The sequence below is a fragment of the Dipodomys merriami genome, unplaced genomic scaffold (assembly GCF_024711535.1).
Source record: "Dipodomys merriami isolate MVZ:Mamm:240054 unplaced genomic scaffold, mDipMer1.0.p SCAF_63, whole genome shotgun sequence".
In the NCBI taxonomy this organism is placed as follows: Eukaryota; Metazoa; Chordata; class Mammalia; order Rodentia; family Heteromyidae; genus Dipodomys; species Dipodomys merriami.
Window position 1 is genome coordinate 6268434 of NW_027206213.1, and position 18543 is coordinate 6286976.

The window sequence follows — 18543 nt, forward strand, 5'->3', positions numbered from 1 at the left end:
GATATACTATTTTCTCTCACCAATGTTCTGTTTTCACTGTACAGATAATGCTCACGTTTCTTCAGATATTTTCAGAAGGATTTTATTTGGATACTTTTACACTTTTGTTTGTTTTTCTTTTTGGCTAGGGATTGCCCAAGGATCCTGCACTGTGGCTATACAATCAGCCCCTGAAAAATGGTATCTTTTAACTTGTTGGGGGGAGGGGAGGACATGAACTCAGAGCCTTGACCTTTCATTTGGCTTTTTTGCTCACAGCTGGTACTTGAGCCCTTCCTCTAGTTCATATTTTTTTAAATGCCTATTTCAGACAGTTTACTAAACTACAGAAAAAATATAATTGAGTTTATATATTGATCATATGCCTTATAACTTGTTAATTTAGTTTTCAATTATAGTATCTTTTTTGAAAACTATGGTTTCTTTACATAATTATATTATTTGTGAAAAGAAGATACTCTACTTCCAAGTAAGATTATCTATGGGAATGTTATAATGGTATCCTTTAGTTTTGCTACTCTCAGTCTTTATACTAAATAGTCATACATTTTACTTCTCCATGTTATAAAATTCAACTTCCAATAATATTTGTTATTTTGGGGAACACAAGGGTTTGAACTCAGGACCTTATACTTTCTCATCTTTCCTTTCCAGGTGTCAGCTCTATTACTTGAATCACACCTGCAATCATAGCTCTGTACTAGTTATTTTGGAGTTGGAATCTCATGGACTGTTTTGCCTGGGCTGGCTTCAAATCCTGATTCTCCAGATTTTGTCTCTTGAGTTGTTCATTACAAGCATGAACCACTCGTACCTAGCGTACATTATTATTTTTAAGACTTAAATGATTGTTTTAAAGACATTTTTAAAGAATACAGTCAATTATAAACACATAAATATATTTTTCAGCTTTTCCTGTGCTTTCCATTTCTTTGTTTAGATCCAAATTTCTAAGTGATGCTAATTTCCTCAAGCCTGACTTATTAAAAATATTTTCTGCAGAGCAAATCTGCGGGTAATTCTTTCAGCTTGGGATCTTTGGAAAAGTTTATCTACCCCCTCCCTTTGTGCTGACAGGCTCTCATTTTCTTTTAGTAGTTTTTAATTCCACTTACCCCAGTTAGTGGCCATTATCAAGAAAACAATAATAGTAGATGCTGGCTGGAATGTGGCCCAAAGGGAACACTACTACACTGTTGGTTGGAATGTAAACTGATTTAAGCATTCTGGAAAGCAGTATGGAGGTTCTGCAAAGGACTAAGTATAGAACGACCCCATCATCCAGCAATCCCACTCCTGGGCATTTACCCAACAAACACAAACAAGGCCACACTAAAGCTACCAGCACAACTATGTTTATTGAAGCATTATTCACCATAGCTAAGATACAGAACCAACCTAGATGTTCCTCAGTAGATGATGAATTGATCAAGAAAATGTATATATACACAATAGAATTCTATGCTTCTATCAGAAAGAATGTCATCGCCACATTTGTAAGGAAATGGAAAGACTTGGAAAAAATCATAGTAAGTGAAGTAAGCCAGACCCAAAGAAGCATAGGCTCCATGGTTTCCCTCATTTGTAATAATTAGTATATGTTTAGGATAGTCCCTAGCAGAGGATCACAATAGTTCAATAGCTATGTACATATGACCATATAAAATGATGCTAATCGAAATGAACTCCAGGATATGGAAACGAAAGTTTTGTGTGCTGTTTTTAATGTACTGTATGAAGTTATTTCTTTTTTCTTTCATTTATTTTCCTTGGTTTATTCCCTGTTGTCATTGGTTTTGATTTTGGTACCCTGTGTCTTGGATATATGTTTATCTGATTTGTGGAAGGGAAGGGGAATAACAAAATGAGACAAAGGAAAAAGGGGGAACCAATGCAACAGACACTATGCTGGAAATGAACTTTACCACTTGGGGGGTGGGAGGTTGCAGAAGGAAGGAAAGTAGGAGAAAAAGGAGGGAGGGGGTAACCATGTTCAACAAGGATGTACTCATTACCTTACTTATGTAACTGTAACCCCTCTGTACATCACACCTTTACAATTAAATTAAATTTTAAAAAATGAAGCACACTTTCTTCAAACCACACTTTGAATTTCTTGTTTTGGGAAACTTGAGTTTTCTTCATGTTTTTTTGTGCATGGGTTCATTCTGCTTCATGGACCTGTAGGTTTATGTATTTTTTCAACTTCTAAAATTTTAACTCTTCAAATATTCTTCAAATATTTTTTTCTATTTCCTTCATCGTCTTCCTTTTAGAATTCCAATTATACAACATTAGGCCACCTGAAGTTGTCCCATAGCTCACCAATCCTCTGTTCATTTTCTTTTCCTTATGTTTCAATCTAGAAGGTTTCTGCTGTGTTTAGTTTCACTGACATTTTTAAATATGATATAGTCCTTTCCAGTATATTTTTCATCTCAAGACTTTGAATTTCTCATCTCTTATAAATTCAGTTTGGATTTTACACTATCCATATTCATCTTTTGCTTCACTTTTCTGAAAATCTGGAATATATAGTAGTTATTTTACTGTTTATTAGTTCCATTATCTATCTCATTTCTGTGTCTTTATCTAATGATTAAGTTCTCTTATCATGGCAATCAGGATTTTCTTGCTTCTTTACATACCTGATAAATCTGATGGTTTATCTGACAGCAAAGTTTAACTTTCGAATTCTAGTTTGATTTTTATATTCCTTAAGTATTTTTGGGCGTTGTGTGGGATGTAGTTAAATTACTTAAAATTAGTTTGATTCATTTGGACCTTGCCATAAGGCTTTTAAGGCAGGTATAGAATAGCCTTTAGATTAGGCTCAATTTGTATCTACTAAGGCAATAATACTCTCTTTATGGCTGAACAATATTCCATTTTTTGCAGGCATATATGATGTTTTCTTGATCAACTCAAGGACATCTGGGCTGGGCTGTTCCCACAGCTTAACTATTTTTAATAGTACTGCAATAAACGTGGATATCAGATACCTCTGTTGCTGGGTGCTGGTAGCTCATGCCTGATTTTGTAATCCTAGCTAAAATCCAAGGATTTTGGTTCAAAGGCACCCAGACAAGACAGTCTAGCAAGACTCTTTTTTTTTTTTTTTTTGGTTGGTCATGGGACTTGAACTCTGGGCCTGGGCGCTGTCCCTCAGCTCTTCAGCTCAAGGCGAGCCCTCTACCACTTGAGCTACAGCGCCACTTCCTCTAGCAAGACTCTTATCTCCAATTAACTATCAGAAAACCAGAAGTGGAACTGTGGCTCAAAGTGGTAGAGTGCTAGCTTTGAGCAAAAGAGCTCAGATACAGCACCCAGGACCTGAGTTCAAGGCCCACTACCAAAACAACAATAAAATACCTCATTATATCCTGACTTATATTCCTTTTGGTGAATGCCTGGACCACAGGAAGTTCTATTTTTAGGTTTTTTGGTACCTCATAGTGATTTTTTGTATATATATATATTTTATTATCTTTAAGTAGTTGTACAAAGGAGCTGCCATTCACCAAAGCAGTTTATGAATACAATGCATCTTGATCAATGTCACCTTTTTTTTTTTATTGTCAAGGTAATATACAGAGGGCTTACGGTTACATAAGTAAGGTAATGAGTACATTTCTGGTCAAACTTGTTTCCCCCTCCCACATTTTTCTCCTACTCCCCCCCCCCGAAAGTTCTCGACATCAGTGGTATAGATAACTTCCAACATATTGTCTTGTGAGTATTGCTGTTGCATTGGTTACCCTTTTGTCCTTTGTCTCACCATTTTGTTGTTCCCCTTCCCTTCCCTAATTCAGATAAACATATACTATACTCAGGGTACCAAAATCAAATCCAGTGACAAGGGATAAACATAGAGGGGAAAAACACACAAACAAAACAAAAAAAAAGCACAAGAAATCACATAGTACATTAAAACAAAAACAACAAAGAAAAACCTCTTATGTCCATGTCTTGTTTGGTTTCCTTTGTTTGTAATAATTAGTATATGTCTAGGATATTCCTAGCAAGAATAGCTATTTAGATTTGACCATATAAGATGATGCTAAGTGAAACAAACTCTAAGACCCATACTGATTTTTTATTTTGCCTTTTAGAAACAAAGACATGATCTATAGATACTATATAACTCTTGATTACAATGTGAACGTGGAAGTGGTCCTGTGGCTCAAGCAGTAAGAGCACTTGCATTGAGCTGAAAAGCACAGGGACAGCGCCCAAGCCCAGAGTTCAAGCCCCACGACTGACAAAAAAACCAAAAAACAAAAAAACCAATGTGAACATATCCCTGTATATCTCCACCCAAGATTTGAGCAAAATAGTAGCTCAAATAACACTATCTATTCATATTGAACTGTGAAAACCACTCATTTATTAATGTTATGGTCTTATTATCTGGATTTGAGCAATTCTCAGTAAGTCAACATCAGAATTATAGTATAAACTACAGTGTCCCACAGCATTTGATTAAAAACAACTAAATGTGATTTACAGCATAATTTCTATAGGAAGACATAATTGGAATTCCAACCAGAGAGTAGATGAACAATCTCCCTTATCTGTAAGCTTAGGGTAAATATACACTCACATGGAAGAGGATAGAGAAAAAAGGTTAAGACTAAAAATCAGATAGGAAATGAGTTAGATAGTACAAGATAAACTTTAAAACACTTTTCCCCATCTATATTACAGAAGGATCTCTTTACTTAGTATACAGAATAATCTGTGCTGGTACCAAAATAAAATGTACTCACTCATCCAACTCTTCTTCAGTTTTAGAGTTATCAGCATACAGGTACTTGCTCATGTCCACGGGTCTTATATTTTTTCTTTTTGTAGACTGGGGAGGAGAATCCTTTATAGTTACAAAAGTTTCTGGCTCATCAAATGGGTTCAAATACTGTGAAGTCTGTACATCTTTAAAGGGATGATAGCTGTTATTATAAAAATATTCCTCTGGATGTTTAGGTGAAGCTTTTTCAGTGATTGGTTCTATAAAAATAATATTAAAAGGTAAGTTAAATTAATGGCATATGATACTGTCTTACATTTTTAGTATTTTCAAGAATTTCAGGCTTGAATCCCACTTTTGGGCATTTACCCAAATGTTCAAAAACAAGACCACACTAAAGCTACCAGCACGACTATGTTTATTGCAGCCTTATTTACCATAGCTAAGATATGGAACCAACCCAGATGCCCCTCAGTAGATGAATGGATCAAGAAAATATGATATATATACACAATGGAATTCTATGCCTCCATCAGAAAGAATGATATTGTCCCATTTGTTAGGAAATGGAAAGACTTAGAAAAAATTATATGAAGTAAAGTAAGCCAGGCCCGAAGAAACATAGGTCCCATGGTTTCTCTTATTTGCAATAACTAGTATATGTCTGAGTCAAGCAGAAAAGGTCAGATAAGTTGATGTTAGGGAAATGAACCCTAAGATATGTATTCAAATGTTTTTTTTCTTTCATGTGATCGTTTCTAACACATTTATAAGATTATTTCTTTGTTGCTTTGTATGTCCCTCCCCCACGGTATAACCCCTGCTTTCACTGTATTTGATGTTGTTATAATTTGTGGAGGGGAAGGGAAAAAAACAAATCGTTTAAATAGGATACAGGTGGACCCATTGCAACAATGAGATGTCAAGTTATTATGTCAAAAACGAACTTTACAATTTTTTTGGGGGTGGGGGGGGAGGAAGGTTGGGTGAGGAAGGAGATGGGATGGGAAGGGGAAACAAAGGAGGAGGCTGCAATGCTTGATAAGAAATGTACTCATTATTCTTGCCCATGTAATTGTAACCCCTCTGTACAGTATTTTCACAATTTAAAAAAAAAAGAATTTCAGGCTTGGACTATGGGTGTAGCCCAAATGACAGAGCACTTACCTAGCAAGGATGAAAACATGTTCAAACCTCAGTACCAACCAAACAAAATAAAATCCTTAAATTAATAAACTATGGGGCAAACTAATGAGGCTTAGCATCACAGGTTCATGTTGCTTATCCTAGTGCTTGAAAAGTTAAAATTGTTAGGACTGAAGCTCATAGCCAACTCACAACCAGCTCACGCAGAAAAAGAGTTATAGAGACTTTTCAATAGAAAGCTGGCCTGTGCATATATCTGTTATCTTAGCAACAAGAGAAGCCTAACATAGTGGATTGTAAATACCTACGCGGGAAGCAACACTTTATCTAAAAAATCAGGAACAAAAACTATGGTTGGAGGTATGGCTCACTAGCAAGAATGTCTGCAAATATGAGGCCCCGTATCACAAAAAAGTAATTATGAAACAACATATTTTTTGACGTTAAAAATATAATATTTAAGATATCTGTCTACTTCTCTTGATTGGCAATCTCTTTAGATTGGTAATATTTTATGATAGCCTTTGGAAATTCTAACACCATACACCTTGGAATCTGGGGATATATGGTTCCAAGGAGACTGCCTACCATTGAAGACAAACCAAAAATGCTCAGGATGCAGAGCATTTAGTGTTGCACTGCAGATGTTTGATCTATTCTTCTAATAACCTGACTTCTCCTACAGATAAGTACCTTTAAACAAACCTAAAATTTTTGCTTTATCACTTAAAATTAAGTACATTTACTTTGCCTTACTTTTGGGGCAGTGTTTGCTTTGGGGGGACATATTTTTACAAAATTAAGAGCAGGGAAACACTCAGCAGATCATATAATGATTTAAATATAACTATGATAAATGTAGGATGGACCAAGAGCTTCTCCACACCAACTGAGATGTGTAATGGAAATAGAATTTTAAATTTTGTTTTTGAATTTTACTTACATTTATGTATTTATTTACTATACTTGGTCAAACACAATAAAAATTCAACCATTGTTGAATTTTGGACATTTTAAACTTCTTAAAAGCGTAGCATTAATTTTTCATACGAATAGAAATATAACACATTTGTTCTTGAAAGAAAGTAAGACATAAAAATTTTAAATCTTCCTTGCTAATTACATCAGCACAGACCCATGTAGGTATCCAAAATTTTATTTTGGACTAAAGAGAATATATACCCATACATCACTGAACTTGTTTTCTCGAAGACTCTAGACAATAGATTTCTGTATGTTACAAATGCTTACATTTTATTTATTTATTTTTGGTACTGAGGATTGTACCTAGAGCTTTGTACATTCTAAGCACACACTCTAACATTTAATTATAGCCCTAGCCCCAAAGCTACATTTTTAGAGATTTTTGAAATATTGTTTCAATCAACTTGGATGTAATTAATAATTAGGCTAACACAAGAATCTTCAAGCTGAAAGAGTTATATGAAAATCATACCAGTATACTCAGATCTGTTATACGAAATTATTCAATATTTTACTATTTCAAATTTCAACTTGTAAGCTAATTTAATAAAAATAAAAATTTCACAAATTTGCAAAATATTTTAGAGAGTAAAAAATAATAATACATTAAAAGTAATTTTAGCCAGGCCAGTGGCTCATGGTTATAATCCTAGCTACTCACTAGGATGCGTTCTAAGGGTCATGGGTTGAGACCGGTCTGGGCAGGAAAGTCTGTAAGACTTGAATCTTAGTTAACCAGAAAAGAGCCAGAAGAGGAGCTGTGGCTCAAATGATAAAGAGTTAGCTTGATAAGGGGGAAAAAAAACCACAAAAAACCCCTCTAAGAAACAATACAATTCTGAACTCAGCACTGGTACAAAAAAAAATTTAATTATGACAGGAAATTCTACCAAAATTATTATTAGAAAGTATAAAATTGGTTATTGAAATTCTTAAGAAAATTTTGTTTCATGAGTGACATTTCAAGCAACTTAATCTGGTTATTATTTTAAAAATGTTTTATGAATGATATGTATTACTTAAATTTTAGCTTTCAATTTAATTATAATTTTTTGAAAAGGGATGTTTTAATTATTTCCAGGCTTGTTTCAAACTCTTGGAATCAAGTGAACATCCTGACTACTTCCCAAGTAGATAGGACTATAGGTACAAGCCACAATGTACTAACTTTTAAGTTTTAAAGTCAGATTACCTATATTTTAGACATTATCCAAAAAAATTGTCTTTATACTGAAAACCCTCTGAACTACTCTGCATCACTGAAAAGCAATTATGAAGTATGATACAGAATTTATAAAATGTATAATATTATATTAATATGTTAAAATAATAAATCAGTACTGAAATCAATTTAAACAGAAACTCAATACTATATGTTATTACCCTTTTGCTCAGAAATCAGAGCCACATATATTTAGAAAAGTTACTCGAATCATTTGGAAATGAAAAGCTCAACTACTGCTATCACAAAATATCCTGGCAGTATGTTTCTGAATATATACTCAGATATATGCAGTTTACAATTGAAGAGAATCTGTGCAGTCAAAAGAAGATACTTGTTTAGGAATCTTAATTCTATCCTCACCTGTATTTACCTTAAGTTCAAATCATTTAACTGTTCTGGAGTCTGTTTCATAATCTACAAGAAGAGGTAGTTAAACTGTCTGCCTGTAAGATTTGCTGTAACCCTTATTAAGATTTAAAGCATGTTCACAATATGTAGCTCACAAACAAAATTAAATCTCACTAATTTAAACTTACTAGTTTGGAGTCTGGTAAGATGGGAAAAGTAAAGGGAAAAGTAAAGATGGAGAAAGGATTATGAAATGATATTGCTCTAACAGAGTGAATCCTGAAGCTAAAACCTCATTTTCACCATGACAGACAGTAGTAGTAAAATTCCTAAAAGCTCATGAAGATTTCATAAGAGCAGTCAAAAAGATATAAACAGCGGTTAATCATTCTTGCATTACTTTGAACAGAGTTTAATTAAACAAGTCTCACTTCTTCAACAGTCCTTATCCAAGCTTTAAGAGTTTAAAACTACTTGACAAAAAAATGACTAGGGGAAGAAAAAAATGCATTTTTACTCTTTGTATGATAAAAGATAAATCGACAGGATGCAGTAGTTTTTCATTTTCTCTGCCCTATGCTAACACATGCACAACTTATTCTCACTACTAGGATTTTAATCCAAAGATATAGATAGTTATAGGACCAGATGGATAGTAAGATTCTCTAAACATCAGAGTAAAGCTAAATGGAGAGAGAAACTACCTCTAACTACATCAGTATATTAGTATATCCCACAGTATGACCTCAGGTGGTGCATCTGCCGAATAAGAATTTACTACACGCTAGTTAGGTAAAAACAGTATTATCTCTAAAACTGGACTTTTATTGTCTGTTTCACCAAACTAACACAGAGCTAAAATACAGGAACCAGGTAACGGTCTATATAAGATTTTTTTTCTTTGAAAAAACTCAGTAGAAAAGTAAATTAATGAACAATTGAAAATGATGCCTAACAAAATATTATTATTGTAAAGAAAGTATTCAAAAGAAAGCTTTTGAGTAAATCTTAGCAAAGTTTTTTAAATAGTTGTACAAAGAGATTTCAATTCAACAAGTCAATTTATGAGTACAGTGCATCTTAATCAAAGTCACCTCTTCCATCATTCTTTCCCGCATCCCCCCAAGCAATCTCTTTTCTTTTCTATTTCTTTATTTCCTTTTCCTTTCTTTTATGCTGGTATGGGGGCTCGAATTTAGAGCCTGGGCACTGTCCCTTACCCCTTTAGCTCAAGTCTAATGCTCTACCACTTCAGCCATACCTGCACATTCAGCTTTTCACTGGTTAACTGGACTTTTCCCGCACAACTTAGCTTTGAACCATGATTGTCAGATCTGTTTCCTAAGTAGCTAGAATTATAGGCATGAGCCACCAGAACTCAGATGTAAAACTTTTCTGAACATTGTAGTTCAAGAGAATTTAACTTACAAACACTGTAAAAGTATAGAAAAACTTTCTACCTTCTGAGTCAGGATCTCCAAATGGATTTAATTCTTCTACATCAGGTTCATCAAATGGATTTGAATTCACAGTGACTGAGTCTTTTTCTGGTTCATCCAAAAAGTTAAGTTTATTGATAAGTTCTGAAAATAAGCATTCATAAAGTCCACTATAGTTAAGGTGAAGTATAACTATTAATCATTCACGAAACATTTCAAACTTTAGAAATTCACATTAATAATACCTGCAAATGATGAGATACACTATTTTATCAATAGCAGAATGCCATTCAAGTATTTTGTAGTATACCAACATGTCAAATTAATAAAAGTACATGTACTCTAGTTTGAAAATTATATGAGATAATTAACTATATTAAAGGCATTTTCAGAGCCGGGCGCTGGTGGCTCACGCCTGTAATCCTAGCTACTCAGGAGGCTGAGATCTGAGGATCGCGGTTCAAAGCCAGCCCGGGCAGGAGAGACCGTGAGACTCCTATCTCCAATAAACCACCAGAAAACCGGAAGTGGCGCTGTAGCTCAAGTGGTAGAGCGCTCGCCTTGAGCTGAAGAGCTGAGGGACAGCGCCCAGGCCCGGAGTTCAAGCCCCATGACCGACAAAAAAAAAAAAAAAAAGGCATTTTCATTTGAATTGTATTTTATTCAAGTTTAGAAGCACAAAACAGGTTTTTAGAAAAAATATTTCATTCCTTAATAGAGAAGCAATATAATATATGTATATAATATATATCAGATCACTAAAGAAATATGTTTTATGATGTATTAAACTCAGAAGATGTTTTTAAATCACTATTTAGGATCTTGATACAAGACTGTGCCAAAGGTAAATTCTGTTATCTTATTGCCTGTTGGTGGACTACAAATTACCAAAGAAAACACTGTACAAAGAACACAAAGACAAAACTGACAACTAAGTACAGACAGAAGTCAAGATGTAGCAGGTCATAGTAAATACAGGCAATCAGAAGCAGATAGAAAGGAGGAAAGCTCTTAGACCTTCAGAGGAACTGGCTGATTTAGCTGAAGGCATATTTGCTTGTTTTATGCAGTCATCTTGATCTTCATCTAAGCTGCTCAGAGCATTCAACTGGTTTACAATTTCTGTAAACAGAAGCCAGTCAAGACAAATGTAAGGTAAGGTCATTTAATTAAGGAGCAGCAGAAGCATGCTGTTATTAAAAAAGACAGAGAAGATGTTTGGTTAGTTAAGACAATATTCAGGGATGTTATTTCTGATGAACTTTAACAGATGTAATTAAGTAAATATTATATTGTACTCATTTTAAGATAGAAAGTATTTCTTAACATTTGTTAGTAACATAATAACTATGTTAATAAACACGTAACGACACTGGCTTTCAACAATTACATATTGCCATATGTAAAAATAAACTGTGTTTTAAACACAAACTTTACAAGTGAAATAAGCATCATTTGATATTCACCATTTATTTTTTATTTTATACTCTAAATTTAAACTAATTGTTTTAAGAATATATCTACATGAATCATTTACATAATAAGAATTCACATTCTAGAATTTTAAAAATCAATACTAAAAGTAAACAGGCTATTTTCTACTTCTATTTTATATAGAATCTGTTTTTTAAGTCAATTTTTCAGTATTCACTTTAAGAATCTTATAATATAGCCAATTGCAGTCAGAATAAAAAAGACAAGGATGAAAAGAAAAAATGAACATAGAATTCACTTTGCACATAACAATAAACAAATTAGTTACATTTTAGATGACTTTGCATATGTGAAATTATCATTCAATGGATAAAAATTACACAAGTACCAAGTCTCAACTAGGATATTCTAGTTAGTAATTGATGTTTCTAAAGTCAACTAGGGAATATTTTAGATATGATGATAAATCAAATAAATCCAGACTACTCAGTGGGAGAGAAAGAAAATGGTTAGAAATAGAAGACATTCATAAGTCTGACATTAATACTATTGTTTCTCAAAACTACAAATTTATGTTCATGCTAAGTTTTATTTGAACAAAATTAGAGATTATACATTTACACATTTGTATTATGGTTTCCTTCATGCATTCATGTGCTGAACAAATATTTATTTACTACTATTGCCAAGTCTTCCATTTTCTTTTCACAAAGATGAAAAGAAAAACAGACAAAGAATTGTCCTCAGAAAATTTACAACCTATAAGAAAACACAAATGAACTTAAGACAGACTTAAATGACTGCTAAAATAGTTGACTATTAGAAATATGTTTAAGCAAAATACACTGGAAAAGTCAATAAACATTAATTTCTCTTGTCCACATGAGAAAATCTATTTTGCATGAGTGAATTGCCTGAATTAGTCAAAGTAAACCATGAAAAACAAGTAAACACAACCTGAACTGAACTCTTCAATCCTATCTGAATAGCAGTAAATAGAGCTAAGACTTAGTCCTGCTTCTGTTCTGACTAAAAAGTACCTTCTTCCATTTTATTCTGCCACTAATTTTAAACTTCACTCTCACTCAAGCCAACGTATCAAATATTTCAGTAGGTAGAATTCATTAATATATTATACCATTTACTTCCCATTACCCATCGTAGTAACACTGTAATTTTTTAAAAAATATGTTTTTGAAAATAAAAATGGAGGATCAGCTATTAAGTGATCGGTAATGTTATGAATGATTTTTTCATGCATTATTAGTTATATTTTTTAATTTGCAAATGACTTATTAACTTTGAAAATAAGAATTTTAAAAAGTAATATTCCTTAATTGCAACTAATGTACTAAGTAGTAGGAAGACTGAATATATTATTAGTTTCCAGAAATAGCATACCTCTTGTGTATTATTAATATATACATTTGATTATATAATTAATATCACTTATTTGACCTATATTCCTAGATGTGCAATTACAAGGCTGAAAAAATATTTTAACTGCTCAAAGATTTCATATCTTTTGAATAGTTAAGACATCTTAATTATTTTATTTTCAAACATATAATATCACTTAGAACAGAACTTACTTGTTAAAAATCTTATATAGTAATCATTGTTAGAAATAATGAAATAAAAGTCCTTAGTCCTTACTTTTAAAATATTAATATTGTTCCACTCTGAGTTTTAGGTACTATATGAACATTTGTTCAGATAATACTAAAATGAATGTTTACAAGACTAAACCATTTACATCATAATATTTCTGAATGTTTTCAATATTTCCTCTATAATCATATTTTTTCTGATGATTTCCTCATTAACAATCCAAAGTAATTGTTGTATTTTTTTTCATTAAATGCCAAAGTATCCTTCCTGTTCTCATAGATTTATCCTTAGCTTCTACAGCTTAACTCATATTAACAGAATGAAAGATTACATTGGTCATCTTTATCAATGTTCCTTACAATTAATTCACATCATAAAAAGTAACTTTCAAAGGCATACAATTATTTAATAAATATTTACCTATTACATGCTTGAGGTAGGAACTGCACTTATGGCTTTATTATTTAGTACCACAGATAGACAAATAGCAATATCAAGTACATGGTAAATGTTATGATGGTGATAGCATTGAAGGCTATAGGAAACTTGAGGCAGCACATAATTCAGTATAAGATAAAGAGGGTTTCTTGTTTTTTTTTTTCCCTACATTTGAGCTAAGACAAATAAACACTGTTACTATTATTAAAATACATAGAGGAGGGGCTGGGAAGGTGGCTCAGTGGTAAAGTGCTTGCCTTGCATGCATGAGGCCCTGGGTTGGATTCCTCAGTACCACATAAGCAGAAAAACTGGGAAGTGGTGCTGTGACTCAAGTGGTAGAGTGCTAGCCTTGATCTGAAAAGCTGAAGGACAGCGCCCAGGCCCAGAACCCCGCGACCAGCCCCTTCCCCCCAAAAAAAGAAATACAAAGAGGAAATGGAAGGATTTCTCCAAAAAGGAGGCAAGGAATAAATGATACACAAAGGAATTGCAAGCTGTTTGGGATTTAAGATGCCAGGGATGGGACAGCAATGAGATAAGGTTGGCAAATGTTCTAGCATAAGATATTTGTGATCAAACTGAATGTAAATTTTACTCTTAGAGCATAGTTTCCATGAATACACAGAAAGATCAATGTACATCAGAAACATTTAAGCAGCAACATGGTGGTAGCACTTGAAAAAGAATAGGATAGCACACAAGACAAACACCATCACTCCATGAATGAAGACACTCTATGAATATTTGTTGATTAGAGAATAAATTAAGAAAAAAAATGACAGATATAACTGAGAAAAGAGTCTGGGAAAATGCCAGTTTTGTATCTTGGGTGACTGTGTAGAAAATAAGTTTTAGCACTGAAATGGGACTATTCAATTGGGGACAGCCTGTGAAAGTTCCTGCAAAAATAGTTCAACTGGCAGTTGCTCTGTGGATCTATAGCTTTTTCTCCTTTTTTTATTGTGAAAATACTGTACAGAGGGGTTACAGTTACATGAGCAAGGTAATGAGTACATTTCTTACCAAGCATTGTTGCCTCCTCCTTTGTTTTTCCCCTGCCATCTCTTCCCTCCCATCTCCACAACTACACTCCCCCCGACCCCGTCTAAATTGTAAAGTTCATTTTTCAACATAGCATTTTGTACATATATTTCTCCTTCTAAAGGAGAACTTTACTGTTTCTTCCAAATTTCTTGATATCAGTTTTACTTTTATTAAGAAAAAGTTAATAAGCAAAAATAAGATTTAACAAAAGTGTATTATTTATTTATTTTTCCCCCCACAGGAAGCTTTCCAGGAAATATACTATCCTAACCCAATATATGTACATAATACTTTATTACTTATTAAAGCCTACTTCACTGAAAATTTGCACACTTGGAAAATGCTAATAATCCTATGTAATGTTGCTACCCTACTACTGATAATTCAACCTTACTTACTGCTCAAATAGGACAATAAATCCACAGAGCAAAAAAACTGTTTATGTGTTGATCTTAACTTGCTTCACATTGGTGAGAGTAAGAAGGGAAACTACATTAGGGGCAGGCAATCAAAGCAAAGGGTCAAGTAATTTGAGACTCTTCTTGATTGTTAGAAAGGTAAAAGAAGACAGAAATTGACCAAGAGAGATTATCACATTGAACAAAAAAGGGGGGATAGGGAGGCAGCATGAAGAGTAGAGGTGGCTTTTTCCTTTTAAGAAAGTCTATAGGATGAGTTAAAAGAAACATTGCCTAGAGCTAGAACATACCTGAAAAATCTTGCATCATCCTCATTCTTTTCTCAAATATAACTAGATTTAGTAACAGTCTCTTTAAAACAGTTAAAAATAGTAACACTTTAACTTCCTGGCAAAAATCAAGGTCAAAAGATGTCACCTTTTTTTAAAGATTTAAGCCTATAAATTTTTGATTTGTAAACGTATTTAATAGGTTTAAATAATGCTATTTTAACCCCACAACATTTCATACTGTGAAAGGGAGTGGCTGTTTCAGGCAGGCAAGTACACACAGAGTGTTCTCTCTCCCTGTAACTTCAACCACTGGCTCTCTAATATTCCCTTCAATGGCTATTAATATGATTAAGTTGCTCTCTACTTAAAGCTGAAAAAAAACCCACAAACCCTCAATGTTATCTTCTGTTAGTCTGGCAGTGTATTAAATTTATATTTAAAAACATCTTAAAAAGTAGTCATCAATTTCTCACCTACCATTAATACCTTCAACTCATTGAAACTTGCTTTTATCTTTACCTTTATTCATTTTTATCAAATCTGCTTTCACTGAATTACAATATATATATGTATATATATATGTATATATATGTTCTAACTGGAAATAGATAAATTTTAGTTCTTAGATAACATCTGTGTGAATAAACAATCAATCATTCCCTCCTTGAAATTTTTTTCCGCTACTTCCAGCACACCAGACTCTCCCTATTTCTCCTTATCTCTCTGATAATTCAGTCTTTTAAAAATTATGCCTTCTTCAATCTCTTTATCAGTATTTCCTGGGATCTCTTCATACGTGTTACTCTCCTAACCCTCCAATGGTAAAGAATTAAGTCTCTGGCTTAAAACACACACCTATATGAAGGTAATTCTCAATATATGCTAAGTAACAGACATGAATTTCTAGGTGTTGACATTTCACAAAATGAGTCAATGTATAAAAAATGAAATTCAACATTTGTGCCTCTATGTCATGTTTATCTTATTAGTTCTAACACTAATCATATAGCTTGTACTTAATGTATATTGTAAATGAATAGATGTTTACAAGGCAAACAAATATAAGGCATACTTTATAATACTTACACAGGAGAGGATATGCTTTATGTTTTCTAAAATGAAAACAGTATGCCTTATCTCTACTTTTTGTTATAAAGGTGACATACAAAGGGATTACAGTTACGTAAATCAGGTAATGAATACATTTCCTTTTGTACTGTGCCATCCCTTCCCTCACTCTCATCTCTACTTCTGGGTGTATATGTAATTTCCCCTAGCTTTAGAGAAACATGATAGTTTAAGGCAAAATCTTAAGACCTTGTGCCCTTAGTCAACTTTTTCACTCACAGCTGGTGCTCTATAATCACTTGAGCCAGGCCTCCACCGCTGCTTTGCTGCTGTTGTTTTTTTTTTTCTTATTGTCATCTTTTCATGTTTTATTTTGTTGTTGTTGTTGTTGTTGTTGTTTTGAGAGAGAGTCTGACTTTTCTGATTAGGCTGATCCCCCATATTACAGCTCCTCAGCAGCTAGGATCACAGAATAGTGGTGTCTGGCTTATTTTGTTAACTTCATTTTCCAAATGTTTATTGTTCATATATAAAACATGCAGATTTTTCTATACTGATCTCTTATGACTTTACTAGAACTTCTAGTTTGCCAGAAACTAAGTAGTAAGAATGAAGCATACTTTCTTAGCTACCAATATTAAGGGGAAAGTGTTTCACCATTAAATGCAATGTTAGCTGTGGCTTTTCACAGATTTGTTTATCAATATTAAATTCAATCTGGCCCTGGAGATAAATGCATATAATTCTAGCTACTCAGGAGGCTGAGATCTTAGAATCGAGGTTACAAGCCAGCCTGGTAACCAATTCTTATATGCTTTTATCTGGAATTAACCAGCAAAGAGCCAGTGGTTCAAGTGGTAGAGAACCAACCAGTTGGGAGAAAAAACACAGTGAGATCATGAGCCTGGGAGGTCAAGCCCAGTAGCAGCACAAAAATAAATACTTCTTAAATACTATACTCACCATCTAGTTTAAAAAATTGAACTTCACCTCTGTTATTGTGTAAATATGGTTAATGTAATCGTGAATTCCTAGTATAAATCCTGACAGAACTCATTTTGGTACTTAAGACTATTGTCTCCTGGCTCTTCTTTAAAATATCAGGAGGCTTCTCATTTCTATTTTAGAGTTCTCAGCTCTATTTCAGAGCTATCAGATATATTCTCAGTGTTGAGGGTTGGAGATGGATGATGTTTAATAATGTTCAAATGTATACAAATAAGGCAGCACTGGGGTTTAAAAGGAGTAACACAGAAACACAATGAATCTATAATAATCTTCTGGTTTACTAATTTCTGAGGTAACTTCTAAACATTGTGAAAAAATATTCCTGTCTTTGGTCATTCACATTAGGATTTCAAACTCTTTTTTAAAGGAAGTATCTTGGGTACCTCTTGAACTTTTTTAACTCAAAAGATCAGAAATGTTTTGGGTGCTGGTAGTTCATGCAAGTAATCCTGGCTACTCAGGAGGCTGAGATCTGAGGATCACAGCTCAAAGCCAGCCTGGGCAGGAAAGGCCATGAGACTCATCTCCAATAAACTAATCAGGAAAAGCTGGAACTGGTGCTGTGGCTCAAGTGGTAGAGCACTAGCATTGAGCATAGAGAGGCCTAGGAACAGCGCCCAGGCCCAGAGTTAAAGCCCCAGGACAGGGAAAGAAAAGGTCAGAAATGCCTCACTCTTGGCTTCTTTCCAATTTTAATGATCAAATAATGGAGGTGATTCTCTAGAAATTCTTAGCCTTTAAACAGTGGCCATTTAATTTTTTTTTCATATTACTGAGGCCACAGCAAACCTACCATTTTGTTATGGATGTTCTAGGTTCTGAAGGGTAAATGCCCAAGTGAAAGCCAGAGGCAAATTAATAGGTTCTCTACCCAAAGTTTCATGTCACTTCTAAGGTACCTTCTAAACAAAGGGATAAGACCTACTTTTCTTACTCATAACCCTAGAAAGTAGGACATCTAATCTCAGAAGGCTGAGTCATACCATCATCAATTCTAGCTCTTCAAATCTGTAACTGGTATCTCCTCTACTACCATCTGTGCTGTTAGAGTTTGTTCCCTGAAGGTAGCCAATATGTCAGTCTCTCTTCTTTCTCCCAAATTAACCATAGGAAAAGGATTAACAAACTCCAGGCAATTTTGCTTATGATAAAAATGAATCCTGGCTGATACATTGTCTCAGCATGGGGAGACCAAATGGCATGTATACATGCTTGAAGCTTCTATGGAAACTCAACTGGACATACCTTTTCCGTGGACTTGGAAGCTGTACCTACAAAGCTAAAATATTAGTTCTTGTGTTACATGGGAATTTTTAGCCAAGGCAATCACTTCTCCTAACATGGACCTTGTCTCCTA

General features: G+C 33.8%; 1 protein-coding gene across 7 annotated transcripts in view; it reads right to left on the reverse strand.

Moving 5' to 3' along the window:
• The window catches only part of Ehbp1 (EH domain binding protein 1), a 305708-nt gene that overhangs the window by 135145 nt on the left and 152020 nt on the right, over window positions 1–18543 (reverse strand). For 4 of the 7 annotated variants that reach the window (XM_070004546.1, XM_070004547.1, XM_070004549.1 and 1 more), the window contains 3 exons: window positions 10907–11011; window positions 9911–10033; window positions 4770–5007 (listed from right to left, as the gene is read on the reverse strand). In XM_070004546.1, coding sequence (XP_069860647.1) covers window positions 4770–5007; window positions 9911–10033; window positions 10907–11011 — 466 coding nt within the window. The remainder of the gene's footprint in view (window positions 1–4769; window positions 5008–9910; window positions 10034–10906; window positions 11012–18543) is intronic. The other 3 variants (XM_070004551.1, XM_070004550.1, XM_070004548.1) reach the window with 1 other exon arrangement.